Source organism: Leptopilina boulardi, unplaced genomic scaffold, assembly GCF_019393585.1.
Source record: "Leptopilina boulardi isolate dan_hultmark-lab unplaced genomic scaffold, ZJU_Lbou_2.1 LbouV2_408, whole genome shotgun sequence".
In the NCBI taxonomy this organism is placed as follows: domain Eukaryota; kingdom Metazoa; phylum Arthropoda; class Insecta; order Hymenoptera; family Figitidae; genus Leptopilina; species Leptopilina boulardi.
In genome coordinates, this window is record NW_026137983.1 from 1,158,622 (window position 1) to 1,171,499 (window position 12,878).

Below are 12,878 nucleotides of genomic sequence, written 5' to 3' on the forward strand. Positions count from 1 at the left end.
GCGTCGTAGTGGTGAGCAGTGGTAGTGGTTTTGCAGTAGCCACGAGGCGCCCGAGAATACGCGGAAAAGTACTTATGTTTAAAGCTATATAACACAATAAGTATTTGAAGGAGACAAATTTTAATTGTTGGAAATGAAAAAGCAACTCAAAAACTATCGATTGGTATAAAAAAATAAAAATCGATTTATTTAATCATAAGGTCCCTTTCACCGCGTCAGGACACATATTTCTAATTAGGGTAAATAATAATTAATAATAATAAACTTTAAACCATTTTTAAAACATTGAAAACTATCAATATTTGATCAATATTTTTATGAGACGTATAATTGTCCCATAAAAATCATTTGTTAGGATTTTAATTTTCAACAATTTTATTAGATATAATTATTTTTTAGACGAATTTTCATTTTTTTAATTAACATTTGTCAGGAATTCTTTTTTAAAGAATTTTTATTTGGTAGAATTCTTAAAACACCGAATTTTTATTTAACCAAAATTGCAAATGTTCGAATAAAAAATCGACAGAAAAATTTCGGCGCGATTTTTAAAATCCACCAATCACGATTTTCTTGACAAATTTTGATTGGTGAATTTTAAATATCGAGCGGAAATTTTGTTGTCTATTGTTTGTTGGACCATTTGCAATTTCGGCTAAATAAAAATTCGGCATTTTAAGAATTCCGTACAATAAAAATTCGATATATATAAGAATTCTGTTAAGTAAAAATTTGTTTAAAAAGAAATTCTGTCAAATGTTAATTCGAAAAATAAAAATTCGTCTAAAAAATAATTATATCTATTAATATACTTTAAATGGAAATTTTAACTGATGATTTTTATGGGTTAATCATGCGCCTCATTTTCATAATAAATTGGGTGAAAAGTATTGGAATGTTATGTATGTTTTATTAGTTATTATTATCTATTTCTTGCACGTAATTTTCGATTTTTTTTTCTATTTGTTTATAAGAATTTATTTTAAAAAATTAATTTTTTTAAATTTTAACGTCAAAAGTCGTTTCACGGTTTTTTATATTAATAATGATTTGTTACGTCGGATGCATAACGCAAGTATAAATTTCAGAGAATATTCGGAAATATTCTCTTATTTTATGTTTCGAGTCTATAGACTTGCGTCCACTAACTCGGGAACGATTCAAATTGATCAATATATGTAAATAGGGATTTTCGCGGGGAAATTAAAGGAATAATTACGCGATAAACGCATTAAAATCCTTAGGTAAGGTAATGAAAATTATGGTAAATACAAAAATACGACAAGGAAATTGAAGAAATAAGAACACGATTAACGCATTAATATTCTTCGGAATTATTTAGAGATGACAAGAAAAAGATTTAGATGAAAGTTAGACAGCAATTTTAATATAAAACTTACTTTTATTTAAACAAATTGGCACTTGTAGACTCGGAAATTGGTTGAAAAAGTGTTGAATTTTTGGCTTGAATCGTGGAAATTTTTAATACAATTTAAATTTAACACTTAGAAAATTGTTAGAAAAAAATGAAAATTAATTGAACTTGAACTTGAACTTGAACTTGAACTTGAACTTGAACTTGAACTTGAAGAAGAATTTGAGGAAGAAGTAGTTTTTTTAGAATTCTTGTGACTGTTTTTTGTGACTGACTTCTAAACGGGGTTCGTATTTTTATATCATTGTCCCTACCTATTTTTAGGGATGGAACTATGTTTTAAAATAATGGGTCTTAAAGTGGAGGAAAAAGAGGTTGGGAAATTACAAGGATTGGATCCAAGGAAAGAAAATGGGGAAAAAACTGGTTAGGTCAGTGACGGTATTGGGCCCTTCAGGCCCAGCCTTGAGAGATAAGAAGTTGCGTGGGCGTACTTGAATTAGGGGAGTTTTCAAGTGGAAGGGGCTTAAAGTTTTGACCGTTTTCAAGAGATGGAGCCAAAATTCAGTTTTCCAACCAATTTCTGAGTTTTTCATAATTTTCACATTATTAATATTAAAAATTAATTTAAACATTATGAATATTAATATTATTAGTTAAAAAGTTATTAACAATAATTTTTAACAATAAAATATAATTAATTATTAAAGTTTTAAAATATAAAGAATTTTGTATACTTAAATTGTTAATTAATGATTAAAAATTAATTTGAATAATTAAAAATAATTAAAATTTATTTAAAATTGTTTAATTTGTTTGTTAATTTAATTTTTATTATAAAAGTATAGAATATTCTTTATATTTAATAAAATTATTCTAACACGTTTAAAAAGTAATTTAAAATAATTGAATTAAAAATTAATAATAATCAAAAATGAGTAATAATAATTCAAATGTTTAAATAATATTTATAAACAATTATACACAATGAAATAATTAATTTTTAATAAAAATTTGAAATATTTTAAATAATTAAATCTAATTAAAGAAATCAAAATTAATTAAAGTTAATTAACAATAAAATTTAAACATTTAAACAATTATTATTCATTATTTATAATTAAATCACTCATTCTCATACTTTACATAAAAAATAGTTAGGTCTTGTTGTTTGCAAGAGTGCATCGGTGCTCGGGATATTTAGATAGTTACGCTAGATTATTCAACTATGCTGACTTTATTTACAGGAGATATCAGAATGATATCTTCAAAATACAATTCTTCTCTATTTTAATTTTCGGAACTGTTGATTTTGAGCTTAAGGTTTTGAGAATTTTAGACGTTTTAGAAATAATTGTTTTCTTGAAGAGAACGTTCTGATATCTTTTATTTAATTTAAGATTATTTACACTTGTAGTTTGTTTAGAAATATACGTTCAAAACAGCGACGAAGTGTGAGAAACACTTAAAATTCTAATTTTACCTAAACTAATCTTATTTGAACATTTATATGCTTAAAATATACACGGGACGTTACAGATTTTTAAAAAAAATCCACTATTACTATTAAAGTAGGAAAAATTTGAATTTGTGGAATAAGTTTTTTTTTTTTTTTATTTTTATTAAGATATTTTTAACCAATTTCATAAAATATTGTTTTATTTTCACATCTTTTGAATTTCGCGCCATTATCTTTAGTTTTCAAACAGTAGCGCCGTTATGGCGCACTCACACCTTTTTGTCTGCCTGCAGGTTACCATAGCAACGCATGGGTGTGAGTGAGATAGAAATTTTGAATATTCAAATTTTCTGTCGCACTCACTCTCATGCGTTGCCATGATAACCTGCATGCAGCCAAAAAGGTGTGAGAGCGCCTTTAATTTTTTGTTTTATGTTAGGATGCAGTTTCAGTACGGCGCGAATGTAGAATGCAATGCAGAAAACCATGAGTACAGAAGAGATAGAAAGATATAGCTATCCTTTTCACTCTCATTATTTTCTGCTTTGCATTCTGCATTCGCGCCATCATGCGACTGAAGACTTACTCATGCCTGTCAATTCACAGTTCCTAACCTAAAAATATTGTTTACTTAATTTAATAAATACAACAAATCGGTAAATTAAATATTAAGGTTTTCCCAACTGCCATGTGACTATTCATTAGAAACGATAAAATTGATCCAGGTAGCCAGATAATTTTGTGCCTAAGTTTTTATTATGTAGAAAAAAAAGTGCAATATGATTATACTATATACATAAAAAGATGTGACACTTAACTATATATATATAATAGAATGACAAGAAACGAAGTAGAAAGCAAATTTAAGAAGTCTTGTGTGAGGTAAGTTAAATGCACATATACAAGTTTTCGCAAAGACGTTTCTTAGAGATTTATCGACGTCACCAGACGAGAAGAGAGCGGAAGCAAGGGAAGAATTTGAAACTCGTCGACTAACAGGAAATGGCGCAAGGTATAGAGAAAGTAGGCGAAGACGGTCCAATGACAAACCGAACGCTAGGGCGTCGTACAATCTAAAAACCCATTCAGCTTTTAAACTCTTGACAATGCCGGCCAGTTACAAAGTTTTCTGCTGGTGCCAGAGGGGGTGCACAACCGAGGTAAACGGAAGGAGGTTGGCGTGATTCAAAAGTTTGATTTATTTGAGAGGAGATTGCGGACGGCGGCAGGGATGGGTTGTATATATATATATATATATTGTATATGGCTTGGATTGCAGAATGTGGAGGGTGAAAGAAGAGAAAAAAAAGAAGAAGAAGGAAGGAACAAGGCGTTCTATTTCGCTGTCGGCGTTGCGGAACTCCACATTGTATCCTTCTTCGAAATATCTTCGTACATACGTTCTCTCCGAGGAACTCTAATGCATTTCACATAATCCTTCAAAGTTATAGTAAAGTTCTGTCTTAAAGTCGGGTCGGGGGGAGGGGGGAACCCTTTGAATTTCAAGGATCTTGTTACTGTAGCTTTCAAACTGCAGATCACTTCTTTCTCCATGTTTTTTGTCGATATATTCAACTGACTGAAAGAAAGTAGAGGACAATCAATTTTTTATTCGAATCTGTATATTTAGTATTTTGGTATAAAAATAATTCAATTTACTTTGTCCTTTGTCGAAATATTGATATTTCATGTTCGTTTTAAGTAAAATTATTACACAAATTACCAGCCAACTGATCTCTATGTATAATATAACTAGACTAGACATGTGTAGTGTAGTCCAAATCGCAAATCAAGCTGGACAAAAGTCAAAATTTTTATATTTTTTAAATTACTTTACAATACTTGTAATACATTCCTGATGATATATTTAGATAGAAATTGTAATTGCTAAATCAATAAACATACTGAAACAAAAGAAAACTGGTATAAGCAACACCGAAAATTAAAACACTTTATTATAACAACTAAAATCTAACATAAAAAGTTGTCAATCTCAGTTAAAATTATTTACCGAATGGCAAATAGACTTTTTAAACTAAAAACTACAGTTATTTCTTTATCAAATTGATCAATCATATCTGAATTTAGATCCATATTAAGATATGTAAACTTATATTGGAAATACATTGCTTTGATTAGTTAAAAAAATTAATTAAAGAGTAGCAAAAGTATGAGGTGTTGAAAGCCGTTATATAAAACCACTTTCATATTACATATACTTTTCACACCATTAAAAATTGCTAAGGTTAAGTTTCATAACCATATCTAACCATTTGACTTAGATATTTACATTTTAGTGACTGCATGTCAAATTTCAAAATTCAAAAGTAATTATAAATTGATATTTACACTGTTGTAAACTTTATGTCACATCAATATAAGAGTTTTTATGGTCTCTAAATGTAAATAAGATAAGATACTAAAAATTTGAAATGACTGATCCAATATGGTGGGCGATTTTGTTTGAAATTGATATAGTTTCCTTGCAATTTTTTATTACCTTTACACTCTAAATCTGAATCAGTAAAAATTTCACTGAGAATCAGTAAAAACCATTGATTGTCAATGAAATTCCACTGATTCATCAAAGAAAACTCGTCTACTGAATTGAAAATCGTAAAATAGTCACTGATTCAGATTTAAAGTGTAAATACGTCGGTAATAACTAATCTTTTTTTTGCCTACAAATTTTTTGTCAATAAATTATTGATCAAGAATTGTTGCAAAAAAATTTGTAGATCAAAAATAATAATAATAATTTGCATAGAAAAATATTTTTTCTTCTCGTACGTTGATCATAAACGTTGTGAACTTCACTGACGTGTGTAAATATCACTTTTTTTACAGCACTATGATTACAGTTTCAGTATAAAATTTGTAATCTTTAAATAAAAAAACATTTTGTATTTTTAAAGCCTGACTTAAGATTTTTTAAATCAACGACGCTAAAAACTCCCGTCTAATTATTTTATAAATTTCTAAAATTTTCGAACTTTCGTTCGCCATATTGAATCAGACATTTTGAATTTTAAAAAAATGACATCGGATTTGTAATCGCCGACCTCAAAAACCCCAAAGTAAGAAATGGTGTAAAAATTAATCAAAGCAATTTTATCAAAAAATTACTAATATTACAATAACAAATTGGCCGATTCTTTTATAGAGAAAATCGGGTCTTTGGTTTCAATGTGCTACAAAAAATTGAAAAATAAAAAAAAAACCTCCCACACGGAGAGAAAAATCTGCCTTTTATAGTATAGAAAGGTTTACATTTAATGCACAGAAATTTTCTATGCTATATAGGCATGAAATTTGAGTAATTATAGTACAATCGTATGTCTTTTTAGCATGAAACTTGTCTATGCTAATAAAGTTTGTCATATAGCCTCTTATTACATACTTATTATACTTTTAATCCAACGGCGCCATGCGAAGATCGCACATAACATCATCCTACTATTTTTGCATAAGTTCTATGCTTTTTCGGGGATAGACTCTTGCAACTGGCGATTAGGGCAGTTCCAATTAAGTAAAGGTGGGCGTGGCCTAATCGCCAGTTGCAAGAGTCTATCCCCGAAAAAGCATAGAACTTATGCAAAAATAGTAGGATGATGTTATGTGCGATCTTCGCATGGCGCCGTTGGATTAAAAGTATAATAAGTATGTAATAAGAGGCTATATGACAAACTTTATTAGCATAGACAAGTTTCATGCTAAAAATTCTCAAATCTTTGCTCTATTAGTATGAAAAGTTTAAAGAAAAATAGCAGCAATCTATTTCATACACGGAGAAAAAGAAAAAGTAATTTTTACTACTTTCAGAGTAAAACTGGACCAACTCGAAGTTTCTGCGCATCTCTGGCAATTTTTACTCCAAAAATAGTAAAATTTACTCTAGAAATAGTAAAACTTACTACGGAAACAGTAAAATTTACTACAGAAATAATAAATTTTACTATTTTTGGAGTAAAAATTGCCAGAGATGCGCAGAAACTTCGAGTTGGTCCAGTTTTACTCTGAAAGTAGTAAAAGTTACTTTATAAAAGAAATCTTTTTTCTCCGTGTACTATAAAAGGCAGATTTTTCTCTCCGTGCAGGGATCCCTAGAAAAACATCTCCCTTAACAAATACATTTTGATTTTTTTGTTTTAGATGATTCTATTGCGAGTTACAGTGAACACCGCAAAATAACTATTTTTGGGGGAGCCAGAGGAAATGTACTGTCACTCGATCAATTCTCAATATTTTGCAATGAAAATTTGGTGAAATACTGTTCAAATGTTGTACTATTATATAAAAATTTAATAAATATATATTAACTCTTTCTGTATATAGCCAAAAAAAAAATTCGTAAAAATATGCATTTTTTCATCGAATTAACCTTACCCTCCCCTTAAACAAATATATTATTTAAACAAATGAACATTTCAGCAATATAATGATTGATCGTTATTCTAGGATAGTTAATGTTATATTACGAATTTCGTCCAATTTTTTAAAGCACTTTTTAAAGCGTCGGACACGAGTGACCCATGATTACAATCAACGTAGGTCAAAAACCATCTTACAGTCTAAGGGTTAATATTAATATCATTGAAATTAACATTTAAGGGTATGTGGGAACCTCCCACGTGACCTAGTATGGAAAAATGTGTTTTGGTAGTAAACGTTTCACTCTAAAATCAGAAAAGAATTTTGTTTAAAATTTTGAGGGATGATAGATTTGGGTACAAGGAATCTCGCTGTTCTCCGAAAAATACATAATTTTGCGTTAAATTATTAAAAAATGAAGTTTAAAAATTGGCATTTTTTAGCGAAAATGAAAAGAAACATGGCGGCGCAACAGACGTTGCTTGAGTGTGTCAGTGCTCCAGTAAACAGCGCCAATTCGAGCAAGTGGCCACTCAATGAACTACGATTAAATACATTATTTTACTATTTATTGCTTTATTTTTATTATTTTTGCGTGAAGTTTTAGTAAATGAGTAGAACAGCGAGATTCCTTGTACCAAATAAAATCATTTTTCCAAAATTTTAAGCCGAAATCATTTTTTATTTCACATAAAGTTACAAACCACAAAAAAAACGTCCTTTGCCCACATACCCTTAAGTGAAAATGGTTATTATTATTATTATTAAAATGTCTAATTTTTAGGTTATATTTGGTTTTTTTACATTTTACACTGTAATATTGAAATTAATACAACATTGCCAGTTATACGTAGTCATTAACTGTTATTTTCACTCTAACCTCCAAACTTTGACGTGACGTATTATATTAAATTACAAAAAGAAGTTTTCATTAAAAATTTACAGAATATAAAGCAAAATGTAAAAAATATTGACAGTTATTATGAATTATTAAAATAAAAGGTTCTTCTTTGGAATTTATTAAATGTAAATTGATTAACTGTCTATTATTGGAAAAATGTGATTCTTTCATAGAAAAATTCTCGACCATTTTTTATTTTTTTTTTAATATTTGTGAAAATATATAAAGAAGGCAACGAAAGAAAGCGTTTGTATATACTTTTTTTTGCGAATGGAAAATGTTAAACATACCAGACAGAGCTTGCGTGAGCAAGGGTGTGTTGTTGTTCGGGGTGAGCTGTCCATTGGTGAGATCCACTGTAACACAAAGCTCTGATCACAATTGTTCTTACACGCAATTTTTTTTTTTTAAATATTATAATACTGTTGACCCTTCTCTTCATATAATAGTTTCACGTGTTAATAAAAAAAAAAAAAAAATTATACCCCGATTATACAACATAAAATTTCAACTTATGACCAATGTGTTGCTTTTCTCATAATGGGTTTTAACCGACTTAAATTAATATATCCATAAATATTATTTTTTTTCCTTCTTTTATTATTGCATTTTAATAACTCTTTTTTTGGTAGGGGGCGGAAAATTAATCCTTTTTTTTAGAAGTGTTCATAATTCTACTTAAAATTTTACAAACAATTTCGCGGTACCTACTCTCTAAATCTGAATTAGTTAGTTCTCATGCAATGAGGATTAATTTGTGACATGGAAAATAAATATCTGATAATGATATACCTAAAAAGTTTTTTTTTCTAGTATTTATGTTTGTATACAGTGAAGAAGTAATTTTTTTGTCAAAAAATAGTTTGGACGTTCGTTGTATAAAATTTTTCTTTTCAAAAATTAATTATTTTTCATAAAAAATTTGAAAATTCGTAATATTAAAAATTGAGAAGAAAGAAATGTATGAATATCGTGAGATATAGAAAAAAAATGGATGTGAGGTATATATTTAAAATGAATGTTAAATGCAAATACATAAAAATCTGTCTGTCAACTAATGAACCTCAAATTCATACATTTCTCTCGTAGAGCAGCCCTTTGGAAATGTTGGACCGGTCCTTTTGAATACAAGTAGCCCACAGATCCGGTTTCCTGGTAGAAAACTGACGGCACTCCTGGTATTAATGGAAAAAAAAATTCTCAGAGAGGAACTCAAAAAAAATTAAATGAATATAAAAAAATTATTAAAAGAATGAAAATGAAATTTTTAAAAAGTTAAAATTAAATTTCACTTTTATGAATAAATTTATAAAATACATGGGAGAATATTATTGTCGAATACAAAAATTATACTTTAAAATAGTATAATAGAAAATAGTATTTTAATACTCGTTATTATTTTTAGAAAATAAAATTTTATTTTTACAAAGGGGAATTCTGCTTTTCAAAAAGTAAAATTAAATTTTTCAATTTTTTTTTCTGAAAATAAAAAATTGATCATTGCGACGTTTTTACAGAAAATGAAATAACTTTTACAAATTTTCTCTCCTGATTGGGATCAAAAAGTAAAATTTTTCTAAAAGAACAATTAAATTGAATAACTGATAACTTATTAATATTGTTGTAATATTTAAAGTGTGTTGTTTTTTTTTTTTTTTTTTTTTTTTTTGAAGCAGCAGGAGAAATAATGGATTAAAATTATTCTTTTATAAGGCAGAGTATAAGTATATTTATAATGCTTCCTTTTTTTGTTTTGAATGTAGGAAAAGAATTTTTGATTTTAACTAAAAATGTAATTATTTTTTTTTAATCGAAAGCTGAGGTTTTCTCCTACACAAATATATATTTGAAAAAATGGGATAAGAATGTTTAAATATTGAAAAATAGTAAAACCTCAGCTTTCGATTAAAAAAAAAAAATCGTACCTTTCACCCCAAAAAATTCAAATTCATTTTTAAGTTTCATTTTTATAGTCAAAAAAAAATTTTTTTTTTCAAAAATGCATATTGCCAATCGAAAGAGCATCAAAAAAGCTTTCGCAACTGATATTAATAAAAAAAATTTATTTTGATGTTAAAAAAAAAAAAATTATTAAAACATGCGGTGTACCGTAAAACCCCACAACTTTCACCCTCCCTCACCCCTCGAAAAATATTGAACTAAATGAAAAAATATTTTTACCAAAAATTAACGTCTATGAGTACTATATATAAATGTCTCGAGTTTAAGCGTGATCGGAGAAAAAATTTGTTGTACCTTGATCACTACACCTGGGATACGCCATAAATGAAAGTAAGCCCAAAATGACACGAACGTATCACAAAAATAAAGGACAAAAAAGAAGAGAGAGTTTTAAAAATTAGAGTGAATGAAGTATATATATACATGTAAATAAATACACGAAGTGAGAAACAAAGAAAATGAAGTCATTGGTATCCCAGCAATGCAATGCTGGGAAAAGCGGATTTTCATTGGAAGGATCCATGTAACCAAAGCTCTATGCCAGTGCTGATAACGCGATAAGGCAGGGTGAACGGACCATAAATTGCGAATGGACGTGATTTGTATGGGGGTATCATGGCGCTTAATGGCATGGGCCGTCTCTATCGACGGGGTTGTAAGCGGAAGTACGGGATTCAATGCGGGTTCCAATATACATTCAACGGGTTATAGTTGCGCGCGCTCTCTCTTTCTCTCTCTCTCTCTCTCTCTCTCTCTCTCTGTGAAAGATTTGTTTGCCAAATTATTTGACAAACAACATTTCAAATCATTTATTTATATCTAAAAATTCCAGCCAATTACAATTAAGCAAATAATAAAAAAAATAAGGTCAGAAAAAATTTAAAAAAAAAAAAACAGACAAACCAGGTTGTTATTAAAGTATAGTATAAAAGTTTGAAATGTTTGTGAAAATAAAATTTCAAACTGCATCAGTGATTCTCGACTTTTATGGCCCCGGAGTAACATAAACCAGAAACAGTATCAGTGGTTCCCAATTTACAAAAGTTCAAATATCCGAGGGGAATAAAAATTGTAACATTCTCGCACATGTGAATATTGACATTTTACTATTATGTATATATATATATCTGTATAGTGGAAATCTTTTTTTGTAGGACAATAAACATATAGTTGTTTCAAATATATTGTGTGCAGACATTCTCAGGAGCGGAAGAAAGAGCTTTTCAATTAATAGTTAAATTAAACGAGCTTGTTAAATTTATTAAATTCCAAGGGGAAGAATACGAAACATAAATAGTGGTTGGACGTGATTTGTACAGTTGGGTTTTCATGGGGATGAGAAGAAGGGGCGGTCAGTTTCGTACCGGAAGTTCGGAATCTACAGAGAGTGATAAATCTGCCGGGAGTAATTTTCTCCTTTCTCTATTTGTTTTCAGTATATAGGGTTTGGATTATAGCTTTTTCAGGAAATGGGAAAAACTCGATTTTCAAACTGAACTAAACTTGTAATGCTGATTCTTATGAAAGATAATTGTATATATAAACTTGTTGCTCATCATTTTATGTATACATACATTTCTTTTTTTTTTTTTTTGTTGAAATGATCATCATCTTTGTATAAAAAAGAAGTAATTCGCGCGTGCTTTTACATTTATACATGAACATGTTTAATATAAAACGTCCAAGTTTTTTTTTTCTCATGATGATGGTAAACCGCCACGAAACGAGGAACATGGATATAAAGAGGGATGTAGGCCAAGAGTTCATCTATTTCGAGTGAACTTCCAGCTGACGTAAACGCGATTGAGACTCTGGATAAGGGTGGCGGATGCGCGAAATCCTGCAGACTCCTTTACGCCCTTTTTCAAGACGCGCATTCATCCCTAGGGGCAAAAAATATAACGCGAATTTTCTTATATCGAGAAATCGGATGGAACTTGCAGGTTGAGGAGTGAAAGACCCTTGGATCTATATATATATATATATATATATAGGCTTTTCTCAAATAATAATCATCCAAGACTTGTAATATTTCCATGTTATCAATTTAGTTGGAATTTTATATCCAAAAATTTACGGAAATAAGTTAATTTATTTATTCATGTGATGGTTATGATTGCCACGCATGTAAATATTTCCGTAAGTTTTCTCGCAAAATAATATTTGATATAGTTTGAGCTAAAATTTTGCGATAAACTCAAAAGAAATCATTTTTATGTGCTTAATATTTTGACAAAAAATTTATTTTTAAAAAACTCCACATTTGAGAAAAAAATTCAATATATGTCGGCTAAAACGATTTTAGTATAATTTCCCTCTAAATATACAATTTTTTAAAAATAAATTTTCAGTCAAAATATTAATATACTTTGGTACATGATAACGGATCCTTATACTATTTTTGAGTTCTTCACAAAATTTTCATGATGACGTCATTGTCACTGTGTCTGAAACTTCAATTTTAAAATATTGATATAATTGATCTGAAATTCTGTGGAGATGTCTAAAATATATATATATATATATATATATATAATTGAAAAAGGAATGCGATATATTATATGCGAAATTGTTAAATTAATTACTATATAAAATAAATTAAAAATTAATAGAAAATTCGCACACACGGAGAGAAATAGATGGTAAGATCTTATGATCTAAAGATGGTTAAAAGTAGATGTTATCCTGTACCATCATTATGCTACTCGGTACTATCAAAGATGTTACAAAAAATATGGTTATATTATCCACTATAATCAAGATGCTACTCCGTACAATCTGGATTGTAACTAATAGAATCCAAAAAACTG

General features: G+C 28.7%; 2 protein-coding genes and 1 long non-coding RNA gene across 13 annotated transcripts in view; 1 reads left to right on the plus strand and 2 right to left on the minus strand.

The window, feature by feature from the left end:
* LOC127289366 (uncharacterized) overlaps positions 1-7,153 on the plus strand; it is a 51,111-nt gene extending 43,958 nt beyond the window's left edge. The window contains exon 3 of the long non-coding RNA XR_007844155.1: positions 6,987-7,153. This is a non-coding gene — a long non-coding RNA (uncharacterized LOC127289366). The remainder of the gene's footprint in view (positions 1-6,986) is intronic.
* The window catches only part of LOC127289356 (28S ribosomal protein S31, mitochondrial), a 271,935-nt gene that overhangs the window by 153,130 nt on the left and 105,927 nt on the right, over positions 1-12,878 (minus strand). The gene's annotated exons all lie outside the window — the stretch shown is intronic.
* The window catches only part of LOC127289355 (RNA-binding protein Musashi homolog Rbp6), a 999,297-nt gene that overhangs the window by 13,290 nt on the left and 973,129 nt on the right, over positions 1-12,878 (minus strand). For 8 of the 11 annotated variants that reach the window (XM_051317240.1, XM_051317237.1, XM_051317238.1 and 5 more), the window contains 2 exons: positions 9,183-9,281; positions 8,397-8,462 (listed from right to left, as the gene is read on the minus strand). The exons of 1 other annotated variant lie outside the window; for it this stretch is intronic. In XM_051317240.1, coding sequence (XP_051173197.1) covers positions 8,397-8,462; positions 9,183-9,281 — 165 coding nt within the window. The remainder of the gene's footprint in view (positions 1-8,396; positions 8,463-9,182; positions 9,282-12,878) is intronic. 2 more of the 11 variants (XM_051317242.1, XM_051317241.1) reach the window with 1 other exon arrangement.